The sequence below is a fragment of the Falco naumanni genome, chromosome 1 (assembly GCF_017639655.2).
Source record: "Falco naumanni isolate bFalNau1 chromosome 1, bFalNau1.pat, whole genome shotgun sequence".
NCBI classification, from domain to species: Eukaryota; Metazoa; Chordata; class Aves; order Falconiformes; family Falconidae; genus Falco; species Falco naumanni.
In genome coordinates this window covers 87,284,135-87,300,300 of record NC_054054.1, presented here as the reverse complement: position 1 = coordinate 87,300,300, position 16,166 = coordinate 87,284,135, and the positions used below count along the sequence as shown (strand labels likewise).

Here is a 16,166-nt window from a genome sequence, read left to right as displayed (position 1 = left end):
CATCATTAGAACTGAGCTCCACACCTCCTTTGCTCAAATGCCTCTACAGACAAACCTCTGGATCAGCATTTGAAGCTTCACCTTGGTTGGAATTGATCTTCATGTCTCTGCGTCTTACCAAAGCACCCCCTTGACAGAAACATTTCCAGTCACCACTGTCAGGACCAGCTGGGCTGCACTGGTGAGCTGTGCTGTTCACCTAACTCATCAGCACCTTGTTTACTGAATTTGGCTTTTGAGAGAAAACTGCGGTGTCACTGGACAGCCATAACCCTGCATTAACTTTGTTTCAGGGCAGTTCATATGGTGAATGATGGCCCTTTCCCAAAGCTTAGACTGTCCTGTCTGTAGATGAGCATCTAAGCAGCCTCATTATCCCACTCGCCAAGACATCACACTGGATATATGCTTAGGGCATGTCGCTTCACCTAATTCTCTTTAATGCTATGGACAGCTCTTGACAATGCATTAAAGCTTGGACAGGCCGGGGGGCGGGGGGGAGCTATAGGAAATATACATTGTTTCATGCCTAAGGGTCCATTCTAGGTCGTATTTCCTATCAGGAGAACTGTAGTTTAATTTTGTCCTCTTTCAGAGTTAGCCTCCTTCCACAGATTGTGGTGTACCAGGATCCTGGTAGATCTCTTTCCCATGTAATTGTTGAGAAATCACATCAGATGTCATTTTGTAAAGAACAGCGTCAGCAAGGACAAATACTATTGTTTTAAATACACATTGCAGATGTTGAAAGTAATTAGTAAAGATATGACCATGAAGTTACTGAAAACTGTTTAGGGCTAGCGATGGGAAACACGCTACATTTATTTAGCATCCCAGGAAATTTGCGTTTCTGAAAATACATGAGCAGTTTGGGACACCTCCTCTGATTATAAGAGTGATTAATTCTCAGCTGTGCTGTCCCTATTCTTAACAAGGTATGACTAAGACAAGCCCTGTCTTTGGGAATAGCATGCATCTGTTTTGCCAGTTCTGATTCCCTTCTTAAGAGTGAAGTTGGTTTCCAGTAAGGGGAAAGGATGATTGTTATGGTGAAAAGATGCAGAATGTCTCTTATTCCAGAGAAAATGTTGGGGTTCTTAATGCTTCTTCATTGCCATAATGAGCATCTTGAAAAGATGGGCTTGTGCGTGCTTGTAAATGCCAAAGAAATGTTTCTATTCCTCTGAGGCTGTTATAATCCAAACATAACCTTCATTTCCTGTAGTGCATTGCTAAAAATGCATGTTTGTTTTTATGTGGGAAAATACTTATCTGTTGCAGATTTTCTTATGGATTGCTAAATAACTTGTGAAGTAGCTAGTGTCAATAAGTCCTGGTGCATCCACAGATACTGGCTTCCTGTTTGTACATTACCAGAGCTCCAGCTCTGAGCTTCACACTTCAGAAGTGCTCAGCAGTGAGACCAGCTTTCAGGGGACCTGACAATTTTGATTCCTGGTTCAGCAGGTCTGCAAAACCATAGAAAATTCAAGATGTTAGAATGATTCACCCCAGTAGTGATTCCATGCGTAAAGCACTACACAGAAGAGTATTTTCATCAAATCACCATTTAAACAAATACTAACAGAGAATGGGAAGTTCACCTTTAAATTTCTGTCTATTACCAACCCAAATACTAAACATTAGCCCAGGGGATATCGAAATTCAAGTATCCATCATTCACACTAGTTATGTTCAAAGTGCTTTTTTCCTGGTAATCCTGTAAACGAGGATGTCACCCACAGTGTGCAGCTCTTACACACCTAGTTCTAAAAAGTTTGGTCCTGGAGCCATGTATTGTATTAGATCTTATGCAGATGAAAAGAATTTATGCATATGCTTAAGAATAAGTTGTTTAATCAGAACCGAAGTAAGTTTATCTCTAGGAAAGATTGGGAGAGATCAAGATGTTCAGTGTCTTACGGTAGCGAGCGAACAGCTCCATGAATTGCTCTTATAGCGCAGCCATTACAGCAATCACACATAATTTTAGGCTCAGATTCCAAATATTCAGCTATGTGAGGAACAGACTCAATTGAAAGAGAATCAAGTTAGAAGGGATCTCATAACTGAAAAGAATCACTTTTATTTTGCCTAAGCAGCATATTTTCTTTTCTTTTCTTTCCTTTTTTCTAATGTAGTAGAAATAATGCCAGGGAACATGGGGTTGTTTCATCTATCAATCCTCAATTTACTTTTCACTTATATGGTGGCATTTATTTTGTTGCAATCAGTACCCAGTATCATACCATTTTCTCTGTTAAGGAGCAGAACAAAAGATACATAATGTATTTTGCTGAATGGATGAGGTATTTCTAACTTGCTAAGACGTGACTCCACACAAAGTTAAGATTTGAATTCAAGGAAGGACTTTAATTGTACTTTTGCTAATGTAAACCTGGATGTATCAGGAACTTTTATAAAAGGCATTTGAACTTCCAAGGGAAGAATAAAACAAAATTCTTTCAGAAATAATAATTATGGGAATGAGTGATTCACAGCCAGACTGCCATTCACTGCATTAGCATTTCTAGACTATTTAACCATTTAGGAGGAGCAGTGTTCTTCAATATGATTTCTTCTTTTTGCACTTCTGCTAATACCAATGTGAAAATAAGAAAGATGCAGTACATCTTTTGTGGGCCTGCATTCTCTGTAGGTGTCTGCAATGCAGCACTTCTCAGTTACATGCACCAAATAGTTCCAGTTCTGCTGCTTAGTGATCCTGCATACTGCGGTTTCATAACAAGTCTCACAACAGGTTTCAAAAGTAACAACAGTTCGTATTCACCAAGTGCGGAATGCACTGTAAAACTTATTGTCACAGGATGCTCTTTAATGCCAAAAGTTGAGAAGGGTTCAAAAAGCAATGAGAAAAATTCATGGAAGAGAAAACTGTCAAGATAAAACTTCTGGCTCAGGAAGCTGCTGAGCTCCAGATTACCGGAAGCTGGGAGGATACACAGACACGGTGCTGCTTTTATCTCTTCCTAAGCATCTGCTACTGGGCACTGCGGAGGTAGAGCACCAGCTAGAATTGGCCTTCGCTGTCACCCAAAGTGCCCTTGCGTATGTTAATTTCTGGCATAATGACTTCCCTGAACATTTTGTGTGACAGTTGGTCAGCCGTCTGATTCAGCCATGAATTGGGACAATTATTGGTATGCCTCAATAATGGGAATTTGAAGGTTTTGGAGAATGTTTCACCCATTGCACTAAATCCTGCCAAAGGCAATCATGGGAAAGCACTAACTTTCACTAGACTCTGTGTTAATGCCAGTCTGTAGTTTGGCATTGTCCATGCTAATCCCTTATAATTTCTTCAAGTGCTAAATAGTTATTTGCAATAGCAATTTATGTGTGTAAACTATTGTGTGCATCATCATGTTCTGATTTAGTGAAAGAAAGGAAAATTGCCACTGTTGTTGCTTTGGTGATAGTAAAAAACACTTATATGGATATCCATAGAATAATTTAAAATAAGACCTTAATTTCTAAAGACTGAAATGCCATCTTTTAGCTCCTCCAAGAAGGTAGTGTATAACAGTACTTTGTGTTACAACATTACACTTTGTCCTAGGAAACAGAACTTGGCTGTGCTTTCATTGGCTTTTATCTTGTTCTTACTCAGATCACATCAATGCTCAGTTGATAGTATAAGCACAATGTGAATTAGCAAATAATGCCAGCCTGCCTTCAGCGGCATTTGTTTCACTTCCACATTTTCCTGTTGTGAGCTGTAACCTTGTTTGCTTAACGGATGGAAATACAGACAGAACAGAAATGTGTTTCTTGGTATTCAGAATTTTAAGTGAAAAGATTCGCTGCTAGGTCAGGCATATAAACTGCCCTCTGCAAAGTGTTCAGGTGGATTATGAACAACTTGAACACAGTTGTTGCAGCTGAAAGGTTGGAAAAAGCCTTCCCCAAACTTCTGCTGATACTCTGTTGTAATCTTGTCAGTGTTGCATTGAGCGTGTGAGCAATGTAACACTGTTTCACCGTGAGAAAGTGATCTGGTTCTGTCGTCTGGCTGCAGGTATCATTTACACTTGGGGTTTATGTCCGCTGGAGTCCCCAGTACTTCAGAGAACTTGTTGGCAAGAATCCCTTAAGTGACTATAACAACCAAGGCAAAATGCTCTCACATAACCAAGAGGGAACGCCATGATGAAAGAGAAGATAGCAATAGTGTAAGTAAAATGATCACATTGGGGATTTTGTACAATGTTTGGGAGAGAAATTTGCTTCATGTGTGGACAAACAGCTGAAACCCAGATGGGTTTATATGGCATACTGCATTACAGTCAAACAGCATAAAGTTTAAGCTAGATTTCTCCCTGGCTATCACAGCTACTGTTCCAAAAGATTTTCCCCTGTGAGTAGTACCAATGCTGTAGGTGAGGCAATCTCCAAGCTCAGCGGTGTTCGGGTAGGAAACAGGAATCAAACAATCTGAGAAGGGGATGTTTGAAGCAGAATGGGCTCTGGTCATATTTCATTCTTGAAGGTTAACTCGTGTGTGTAGCTCCCGACCGGGACAGTTTGTACAAGACGGATGCCCCAGTGTGCGGCTGGTAGGATGTGAAGTTGGGGTAACAAGGCAGACTTGTGTCACCCCCAAGGTGCTACCACTGCAGCACCGGCTCCCGCGCCGTGCAGCCAGGGCGCAGTGCCTGCCCTGCGGGGTGGCTCTGCCAGGTGAGCCTCTCTCTCACGTTTTTTATTTTGGGAAGCCAGAAGGATCAGGAGGTGCTCCGTCTTTTGGAGCAGGGCACTCAGGGCCAAAGCAAGAGGAGAGCAGCCGCGGGTGCTGGGGGCAGGACCCCCGGGGACATCAGCAGGCTGCGGCGCGGTGGCACCGCTCCCTCCTGCGGGAGCGAGGAACGCCTTAGGAAACGGAGGAGCGGCTGCTGCCCCGCCCCCCCCCACCTTCCCCGGCCCAGTGCGGAACCCACGCGTGTGGTCACGGCTCCCACAGCCGCATCCCTCCATCCCGACCGGGATGGCTGCCCCTGCGGGTAGGTCGCCATAGCAACACCGCGCCGGCGCGGCCCAGCCCAGCTACCGCCCGCTGCCACTGAGGCATGCGGGTGGGGCGGGCGAGACGCTCTACCCATCCTCTCGCTCGTCCCGGCGCCGCGCCTCGTTGCTATTCCTGGAAGCGGCCTGGACCATAGAGTCGCGCGGAGGGTAGATAGGCACTCGGCCGCGTTGGCGCGTGGGGTGTGGGCGGGCTCCGCCGGGGGAGGTGGCAAATCGCGGCCTGGCAGGGAGGCACCGGCGGAAGCGGCTGTAGCTCAGGTAAGTGCCAGGGGGCTGGGCCGCCACCTGTGGCCGGCGGGTGAGTGCCTCGTCCCGCATACCGCTCCACCCCACAGCTGGGCCCGGTCCGGTCCAGTCCCGTCCCCGGAGCCCGCCCGCGGCGGTGTGTGCTCCGTGTGCAGGCCCAGCGGCCTGGCCGCGGCCTGCCCCGCGGCGTGGGGCGAGGCTGTTGAAGCTGAGGTGTGAGGGGGGAGAAGCCTATTAGGGCAGAACCCGCGAAGTCCCGCAGCCGTCTCGCGGTCGGTTTAAGCGCACTTGTATTTGTTTTTAAAGCGAGGCCTGCGTTGCTTTTGAGATGGGGACAAGGCCTCAGTGCTGCTAGGTCTGGCTCATCTGGGGATGGGGGGTGAGGATGGAGCAGGAAGCTCGGTCTCCATCGGGCATTCCTCAGATGTTTCTAAAATTGCAACACCAAGCGTGGCCAACTGCTGGGAGCAGAATGCAGAGCCCACTGCTGTACAGAAGGATGTATACCTCATTTGGCAGCAGATGGAACAAGTGCTTTATTCTTTTTTTAAGCTTAAGTTCATATGCAGGTTGGACACCTCATGGTATCATGGGACTTAAGCATGATTTGGAAGTGACTGAAAAAACTAACTGCCGTTTGCCAGTATGTACACAGTTACACGTAAGCTTTGTGGGTGTGAGGCAGAGCTGCCTATTTCCTGATGAGTGATCATGGGTAATATGTTCAGTTTCTTAATTAAAAAAAAAGCCCCTGATTTTCAGATTTACAGGCCTGTTGTACAGTATTTTTCTCAGATACAGTAACTTTGGGAAAATACCATCAAAAGCTGCTTGCATGGGAAGCACATTGTTGCTAAAAGTGGTTGTTAACGTATTATTGCCACCTTTGTGCTTTTTAAGTGACTATTCATTGTAATAACAGCAAGAAAAGAACTTGTCTAGAATAGCATGTTAACACTGAAATGGAACTTTAAATAAAATATTCAGGGTTAGAGCTCTAGATTCATGTGCTGCTTTTTCTAGGCCTTTTAAGAACAGTGCTCATACATGGTTCTTTTACTTGCTTAGTCCTTGCCTGCCTTTGCGGTGCCTAGGTGTGCTCTTAAGTCACAAAAATGTTACAAGTTGTGATGAACAGCCGTGCATTCCCAGTAATAATCTGTATGGTGTGTTATTGGTTTGAATACATTATCAAAACAGTCTGCAAAACTTAGGAACACTGAATACTAGTTCAAAGACAAAGCAGTGGCATACACTTAGCTTGATCTGCCTGCAGATACCTTAGCTGGGCATTTGCTGTTAAATTCTCTATTTAGTGGAAGTAATACAGTCATTTTCCTGAGTAAGAGTAATGCAGAAATGTATTCAATTGTTCATGTATAAAAGAGAATTCCTTCATTTGATACCTTTTGTTTTTAACGAGGAAAATGGAATCATCTGGGATGTTAATATAGAGGGAGTGATGCTTTTCCCTGGGAGCTTCTGTGAGGGGGTTTCCAACCACAGAGGTGAGGATGTGCTATGAACAAAGCATGACGCAGAGAACAGGCTCTGCTGGACCTGCTGTTGTTGGATAGAATTGGGTGATTCATACAACTTTGATAGCGTAAGCTACAAAAAAAAAAAGTTAACTGTTTTGTATTTTAACACCCCTATATCCAATTTGGAATACAGTGAGGAAACTTCTAATTTTCATGTAACTTCCTTGTTTTCCTGTATGCAAGACACTTGCAGGAGTTATAAATATTTTATTCAATTATTATTTATGTGCCTCGGTTCTTGACTCATTTCTTTGTGGGGTTTTGTAGTTCTTTTTTGTGAGAAATCTCAAATATTGATATTTTACTGGCATTTTTTTGGTGGTTTTATGTTTGCTTTAAGTCTGAAAATGTCGCTTCAGAATGGTAATGCTGTTGAGATCAGTCCCAGCACTTGGAAACCTATTTAATTTTTAAAAAGTATTTAATAACCTAACAAAGAACCACAGAAAGTACTAAAAAACAAATAATCAGACTTATATAACCTCTACTGGGAAGAAAGAAGCCTCACTTGATCAATCGGGAGGGCTATTCTGCTTGTAGAGATGGTTGTTAACGTCACTCTAAAGTGATTATTTTAACATGTTGTTTAATATCCTTATATGGAAACAGTCTTTGTATATTTTCCGTAGCATTTTGTGCTGGTTCCTATTAAGAAGCTCCCAGTCTGCCTGTTTTTAACAGTTTACTTCTTGCATCCTGACAGGAACAAAGGAAATGACCCATTTTCCTTCCCCTCTCATTCTCTCTTATTGGGATGCTGTTCCTAGCAGAAGGTGGTAGGATGGCACGTTCTAGGCCTCACTATTTGTAGAGGCAGCAACTGTAACTGAACTTAGGGATGATCTGCTCCCCTCACCGAACAGCATGTTGTTTAGGATAGGAATTTGTTGGGATCTGAAATGAAAGTTTGTTACATTATTCACTATTCAAAAACTGATTTGGGCATTCCTATACTGTAGCAGTGTCCCTTTTTTCTGCTAAACCTGCTAGGTGGGACTCACAATTACTTACAAATAAAGTTTCACTGCATTTTGCAAGCTAATGCAATTGTATCTTATCTGTTCCTTTCGCTTGGAAGTATTTTTCGTGTACTGCTTTCCTTGTCTCATAATGATTGAAAATAGCCCTTTGAAAATCTAAAGAAAGCAGAACAGCTATGGCTTGCTCTGTTTTGCCTTAGGGTTCTTTTGCGGCTTTTTTTTATATTTAATTTTACTATGGAAAATCGATGAAAAAGTCCCACATCTAGAAATTGTAATGTTTAATACCTGGAGGGTTGCCAGACACTGAACTCCACATTATATTAACGCTTGTTTCAGTTACATGCAGACAGACTTCAGGATTTCAGCAGTCATTGATCTGTAATGTAGTCTGGTCTGTTGGCAAGTTATCACTTGTGAGCAATGCTGTAAGTGGTGCCGTTATTGGGTGCTGTAGGAAGATGTAACATACGGTATGTTGCTATATTCTAAGGTTTTGATTTGTAGTAGTATGGTAAAGCTTCAGGAAGACAGCTCATGGTCATCTGGGGAAGTTGGTGGGTTAAATTTTTCTCGGAAGCCTCCTGAGGGCAGTGTTACGAATTGCACGGTGTGTTGAGGCAGAGTAACTGAGGAGTTGTGTGAACCTCAGTGCCTTCTTTAGGTGTTGCGGATCAGCAGTTTGGAGTTTTTTTCTGTTGTTGTCCAGCTAACTTTTAGTTAGAATATTTCTATTCTAACAAAATACAGTGGGAAATAACTAACTGGATGCTGGTTGTACGCATGTGCTGCAGTCATGATGTGATCAGAGCAGCTGTCCTGTGGCTTTGGCTACAGCAACTTTTTGGTCAGAGTAAGTCACAAGGTGAATGTGGTTTACCTGGTAGGAAACAGGTTTTGTGAATTTTATTTGTGGAATTATTTGTTGTAAGTTTAGGTTTTTATGATATGACAGAACGAATGTGTCATAATCAGTTGACGATTTTGACTCTTCTGCTTTTTAATCAAGTAGCTTGGGTAATGCTACATTGGATGTGACTGTACTGTCAGTTTAAAGCAGAAGTAATTCAGTAGTTTAAAAAATACATATTTAAATCTGAATTGTTCCTCCTTCTCACCTTTAGCTGTAGGCAGCTTCTCTGGGTGTCTTCTCATGTGGCATTACTGTGAGAAATGGGCCAGAAGGTCTATCTGCATTAGCACTCGGACAATGACTATTTATGAACTTTTCTAAACTCTTGAATTATGTCACTGAATTTATAGACAAGGTGACAGGAGAGATTTGCAAAAGTAGAAACAAGATGTGAGCAGAGCAGAGCGGTGAGTTACATCTGTCAGTGAGGCTGTGGCTGTCTTTAAAGATCTGTAACACTTGTTGGCTGGAGGCTGGAATGAGCACTTGTGTATTGGTCAAAGAAAAAGGAGGTCTGTTTTTTCAAAACCATTCTTAAGTGGTGTTTCCCAGGCAGTTTTGAGGAATACCCTGTTAGAGGCTGTCAGAAGATGACTAGGATCCGGACCTCTTTATTTTCTAGGCAATGAACCTATTAGGCTTTCATTAACAAGCAAATGAACTGGGGGGGGGGGGGGGGGGGGGCGGGGGCGTAGGGGAGAAGTTAGAGGAGAAAAAAAACCCCACAACCCAACAGCTTTCCTAGCTTACAAGGTGGCTGCTTTCCTAGCTTACAAGGTGGCTGATGTCTGCACAGCTGCCAGGATTTGAAATGCCTGCTTCAGGGCAAATGAAATGCCTTGTGAGCTAAAGACATGGTTTTTTTTAAACTGCCAAGTTGCAGTTATGCTAATTTAGACTTTTCCTTTAGCCCAAAGCTTAGTATCTGTCTCTGCTAGGATTTGTCCGTCAGGCTGTTGGTGTCAGAAACTGCACTGTATCCTGCTAGAATGACTTCCGCTACCCAACAGGAAGGCATTTCTGTCTGAACACACAGGTGCCTGCATAGGTCACTTCCCTGCTTTCCCAGGCCAGGAGTTGTGTTGTCAACAAACCAAGCTGTGAAGTGCTCCTGCCACTTCTGCGTTTCCTGTCCGTGCTCTGTGGCTGCTCTAAATAAAAGGGCCTCGCTACTGCTGTGGTAATTAATCTATAGCACAACTAACATTCTTGAGTAAAAAGATAAGGGCTTGCCAAAACCCAGCTGTTCTGGGTGTTTGAAACTAAAGAACAAATCCTTTTGATAATCCTTCAGATCAGGGTGAATTTTCATGTCTAGCTTGGGTTAGCCAAGTGCTAATGTTCAGTGTAGCGTTTGTGTTCAGTGATGGTACTTCAAAGCGACTGAAAATAATGTTATAACCTTTACCTGGAAATCCTGTAGGTGTCCCATTTGTGGGAGAGTTTTTGTATGTGGTAGTAATTCTCAAATTAAATTTTTGGACAACAGTTACATTATGTTCACCAATTTGTAAATCATCTTTAAGAAAAATATAATTCCTAAGTGGAAAAGGTAAAAATGGAAGGAGAAAGGACCTCCTTATGCTATTCTTTATAGGGGTTGGAAACAGAGTATTTGAATTTCAGGTTTTATTAGCTAATTACAGAATCTGAGAACATACCCCCCCCCAAAAAAAAAAAACAAACCAAAAACTTCAGGAGTACCTTGCATACTCAGCATTAGATTTCAGTAGATATTTTTCCTTCTTTAAAGACAGGATGGGTGAAAGGTATTTAAGGATGCAGAATTTTAATATGCTGAGTTTTAAAGGAATCTTTCTATTTTAAAACTTTTAAGTATTTGAATATTCTGATTTTGATAATTCTGTGTAATTTTTTTCCTGTGGCTAGCTTTGCAGAGGCAGCCATTTTGATTATGGCTTGTTTGTTTTATTAATCTTTAACTATGTGACATTTTATTCTACTAGAAAAAAATGTGAATATTATATGCAATTGATCAGTTCAGAATTGAAATTAATGTAACCTTCAAGTCGGCTAACATGCACTGTGGATTTTATTTTCCAGTATCTGAAACTTGAAGTGACGAAACATGTCTCAGTCTGGTGAAAAAGTAAAGGTAAGAAAGCGGCTGCATAGCTAAAATTGTGTTTAGAATCTGTTCAGCTTCTGAAATTACTTGTGGTTTTACTGAGGTGGTAAAATAGTGAATAAATGATACCTTTATTGCTTCAGATGTGTTTCTGAAAAGGAACTGTTTGGTAGCAACAGAGCTTGCATGGGCTTCTAGTAGTACGCTTTCAGATATTTGCCAGACATTCAGTGTTTGCTTGTGCGTTTAGAATGGTGCCTTTACCTAAGGAAATTTAATTTTACAACTCTTTATTTCTAATGTTTTTGCCCATCTGGGTCAGTTTTAAAAGGATTGTTAGCAAGTAACTGAATGGCCCCGTATCCCCCCCTGCCCCACTGGAAGTCTGGCATTGGATAAAAACTGTTCTCACCATAAACTCATCTGTGAAGAAAACATTTGGTTCCAGCTGGCTCATAGGTCCCTACATTAAGTGGCTGCAGTTCCTGTTGAGGCTCCTATTAGGTTTTCAGTCAATTGATAACAGATGGTGAAGCAAACTGCCCTTTTTATAGCCCAAATAGCTTTGATAAGTTTTTCAGGCATGTTTCTTTTTCCTGCTTTTGTGTTAGAAATTAAACATTTAGAAGATAGGTGAGCAGCTTAACAAGCAGAAGGTAGATCTCTGTGTAATTATGTTTTGGTAATCTCTGCATTACTATAGAGTGTTCCTGGTTTTCTACATCTGAGTGTATGCATTATTTACTCTTATAGAAGATAGTAGCAGCAGATACCAAATTTGAAGAGATATTTTTGGCCTTTAGCTTAAGATCTTTGGGATTTTTAGTGACGTTTACAGTTTCAGATTAATAATAGTGTGTTCATGCAAGCTTGCAGATTTTTTTTTTAACAAAGGGGAGATCTTTGTTTATCTGTAGCCTAAAGTACTTACCAGATTTCTATTTATATTAGACTGCTTGGGAAATGGGCCTGTTTCAAGGTCTGCCTTACTATAGCAACAAAAAATTGTTTCATTCTCTCTTTCCATGTGCTTTATATACTTCTGCACTTTATTGTTTAGAATCAGCTGAACTCTCTTTCAACTTCTTAGGGGGAAGGAGATCTCATTTATACTCAACTCTTGTTTTTTTGTCAGTTTTCCGACTCAGCAGGCTATGTGGGATTTGCTAATCTGCCCAACCAAGTTCACAGGAAATCTGTGAAGAAGGGCTTTGAATTCACACTGATGGTGGTTGGTAAGTGCTTTGTTTAAGTATTTTTGATCGTTATACAACAACAAATTTCTTTCACATAGACATATACATCTTCCTACTTAGCAACTGACCGTTACACAGAAGAAGAAGAAGAAGGTTTGAACTTCCGTGCACTGTAATTAAATCTTATACTAGTTTGTCATGTCTGGTAGGAGGGAGTATTTGTAGTGATTAAAGATGATGACTTGGAGCCAACAGGACATTCTTGTATTCCTGACTCATCATCAGATGGTAGGGGTAGTTGCTTAATCTTTCTTTGACTCCCATTTCCCCAGCTGAAGGCATGAATGCACATGGTGAATATCTTCCTTTTGAAATGGTGACGCTATTCTTCTGTTTTCTTCTGTTCCATCCTGACTCACTCTGGTATTCAAACTAAACTTTGAATTTGCCTGTTCTGTGAACAGGCACCTGTAGGAGTCTTTGATGGAAAGTCCTTCAGGTACAAAGCTGTTTTAAGAGATTATACTTGGCACGTTGAATGATACTTACATTGAATCAGTTTAATGTTATACAAATGCAAAGGGAATCCATAGTACTTACCACCTTTTTGTCATAGTTACCTTGAAATTACATGTTATTGAAAAATGAAAATGAGAAGAGATGCGTTACACTTCTTATTCTCTGTGCTCTGTAGTACTGTTTGGGATTATTTGGTGACAGAGTTTTCAGCCATGTCTGTGAAATAAATAGGTAGTTTTTGATAAGTGTAGAGGTGTTTTTATTTCACGTAGCTTGTGATGATAAATACAGATAACAGAGATGGAAGTTAGTGGCATCTAAAATATCACGGCTAGTTGTTCTAAGTGTTGACTCCTTTGATTGCTTGGGTTAGGAAAAAAGTTATTTTTTTAAATTCAGGTTTACTGATCACATTTACAGGTCTTACCTTTATTATTTTATAGGACAAAATTTTTATGAAATGAGGTTCTAGATTTATTTTCTAGATGAATTTTGAATAATATTTGTTAAAATTTTGTTTCATGTTTCATAGGATGTGTATAGCCTAACTGTAAGGGTGCAAAGTTCAACTGTTAGTTTGGGGTTTCTTTATTCATTGTCCCTCCTAACAGTGTTCAAGGTGCAATTTCTAGCTTAGAAAAACCTTAAAGCTCTCAGAAATTTTCAGCAGGAGAGTTACAGCTCCTGATTTTTTTAAGTGGAAAAAAGCTTTTATTTCCTTGAGGTAACCAAGCTATCTCTAGATCTGTAGTCAAAGCGCTGTATGACCTTTCAGCTTTTATTATGAAATGTATTACAGTAAACTTCTCATTTTCATGTAATGTTTATAAAAACACTAGAGGCTTGTTTTTCCTGTGTTTTTAAAGTGCTTAGCTGAGCCTTTGATGTTTTTGTATCAAAAGCTAGGGTGGATCCTGATGAACAAATTATTTTTCCTCCATAACATGCACTTGGGAAAAAGAGGTGCTTTAAAAAGTTTAAGAGTAAAAGGTGTATATGCTTAATAACCTGAATTATTTTGTTTGTAGGTGAGTCTGGCTTGGGAAAATCCACTTTAATTAACAGTCTGTTCCTGACTGATCTTTATCCAGAACGTTATATTCCTGGAGCTGCAGGTAAATGTGGTTTTGCAGTTCCTCCAGCATATATCCTATGAAATTTTATGTTCTTTCAGTTAACATTGCTTCATTCTGCTAACTTCACCCGTGAGACCCTTTCTTCATGTTATCTAGATGTATTTTAATCTTCCAAATTATTTTTTGTGCTGTCATTTTCTCATTTATATTTCCTTTCAAAGACTCAGCTTTTTTTATTTCTTCAGTAATTGTTAAAAAGCCCACCCCCCCGCAACCTTTTAGGTGTCAATATACCTAAATGTGATTTTGCTCTAATCCCTATTTCCTCTAATACTTTTTGCCTGTAGTGCCTTAAATCCTGGTTAGAGGTGTAAATTCATTCTGACAAAGAATCTAGCATGCTTCTGAGTAGTATAATTTTACTTCTGCATATTGTCATGAGTAAATCCCCCCTTTTTAGTTCATTGGTTCTTGTTTATTTACAAAAATGTATTGTTAAATTTTGACTAGCTAGCTTGTGGGTTTTTTTTCCTGTAAAATACTTTGTCATGTAGATTACAATACAGTTCAGATTGCATTTCATTCTCTATTGCTCTCTCCTGCAGGGGTTTCTGCAGCAACTGATAGGCATAATAACAATAAATAATGTTCCTTTTATTTTAGAGAAAATAGAGAGAACAGTTCAAATTGAAGCTTCTACGGTAGAAATAGAGGAGCGAGGTGTGAAACTGCGTTTAACAGTAGTTGACACACCAGGATATGGAGATGCCATTAACAGCCAGGACTGGTACGTGTGTAAATACTGCTGTGCTTGATAGACTTTGTATCTTACACAAATAGTACTCCAGTGTGTCTGTGTCTCTGAACTTAAGTGATTCAGCTGGTGGTCTTTGGATACCTTTAATGAACCTGTTGCTTCCTTTTACATCATGCTTAACATTAATGGAGTGTTATCTTGAATTCATGGTAGAGGGTGTTTTCTGAGTCCTTGCAGTTAAGCGCAATTTTCCAAGCACTTCTGCATTCTGGGTGCTTGTCTTCGTATCATCAGGGACATGATCATTTAGTTTGTGTGAGCTTTCCAATAAAGTTTCTCTTTATATTTTTTTGTTGCCTAAAGTACACATCTCTAGTAAAACTATTACTTATGCAACTTCTGTTTCAGTTTTCTAACACTTCTTTTATTTTTTTGAAAGGTTTGGTTAGTTTCTCTAAGCTGTCTGTTTCTCTCTCAAAATTAGTTGCCTTTTTTTCCAAGTAAGGTTTTCTGTGACAACTGAAGTCAACTTCTTGTCTCCATAGCTGCTCTGATAGGGCGGAATTCTGGTTAAGGGAAATTTTTCTGTGTCTCTAGCCCATCCAGTTTCCATGTTTTTTAGACACTACTTTTCGTTCCCTGTCCTTTATCTGTACTACTAGCAATTGGGATAGAACTGCATTATTTTAATGATGGAGTTACTACTTAGCTCTCTCCAGCCTAAATATTGCTGATAATCTTTAGTGGCTGAGGTAATTGTCTGAGATATGTTGGACAACATATATAGTTGCTTTAGCATAAGGATTGTGAAGAAAGAAGATGGTAAAATATCTATGAAGGAACTGGGGAGTTAGTAACAAAATTAGAATTAATAAGTTTGTTCATAAATGTAATTTCCGAAGCATCATAGTAATGCACTTTAACTGTGGATAACTACACATCTTGTGATAACTTCTTTCAAGTAAAGATGAGATATATTAATGTGCTTACTGGGATGCCTGAATTGTTCCAGTGCAACTAGAAGCTAAACTTTGAATTTCCATGTGGTTGTCTTTTAAAAAGTGCTAATAATATTTATTTTGCTTGGCCATTAATTTTTGTTGACACTTTTTTGTTGTGCTGGTGGTAATCCTAAGGCAATCAAAGTGTCACTGTACAGAGAAAAGGTGCATAAAGCCAAAACAAGTTGATTTGAGTTCTTCAGTGTAAGTTAAAGATCAGGAAGGAGGCAATGCTAATTGACTGCTTTGTAATCTTTTATTGACAGAATGCTGTGTTATTTGGAGCATTCTGGAGAAAATTTTTGTCACATGTTTTTTCTTTTTCTTACAGCAAAAGTGAAGGCAGTGAAGTTACATAATGAAAGTTTGAAAGTGAAGCTGTAGTGGGATTTTTATTTTCCTCCCACTTTTCCTACTTTATTAAGTTGAAAAAAAATTGAACTTTCAGAATAACACAAAGGCATCTTTCTGGACTGCAGCATGGTCTTGCTTCTTTTGTGCACTGTTGACTAGAGCTTCCTTCCGCTGGAGCTCAGAACTCTGCAGCCTGTGTATTGTGTTACATAGAGCCCTTCCTGTTGATTGTGTTTTAATGGCCTTTGTTTATTCTGTTAAGATGTTTCTTAGAGACCTACGTGTTCAGGTTTTTCCCCTTTACTTAGCAAGCCTTCGAAAAGAGAGTCATTCTATGATGATTCAGATCCAGTAGAACAATTTACTGGTTTCTACTTGGTTTTCTGTGACAAACCTTAAACATCAAAATAGATTATGGGGAAAAAAACCAATACTTACATGCTACAAA

General features: G+C 40.2%; 1 protein-coding gene across 2 annotated transcripts in view; it reads left to right on the top strand.

The window, feature by feature from the left end:
* The first annotated feature begins 5,181 nt into the window (after nucleotides 1-5,181).
* LOC121092313 (septin-2) overlaps nucleotides 5,182-16,166 on the top strand; it is a 40,084-nt gene continuing 29,099 nt past the window's right edge. For both annotated transcript variants that reach the window (XM_040603117.1, XM_040603107.1), the window contains exons 1-5: nucleotides 5,182-5,304; nucleotides 10,791-10,842; nucleotides 11,951-12,050; nucleotides 13,559-13,645; nucleotides 14,270-14,393. In XM_040603117.1, coding sequence (XP_040459051.1) covers nucleotides 10,816-10,842; nucleotides 11,951-12,050; nucleotides 13,559-13,645; nucleotides 14,270-14,393 — 338 coding nt within the window. In that variant the 5' untranslated portion in view covers nucleotides 5,182-5,304; nucleotides 10,791-10,815. The remainder of the gene's footprint in view (nucleotides 5,305-10,790; nucleotides 10,843-11,950; nucleotides 12,051-13,558; nucleotides 13,646-14,269; nucleotides 14,394-16,166) is intronic.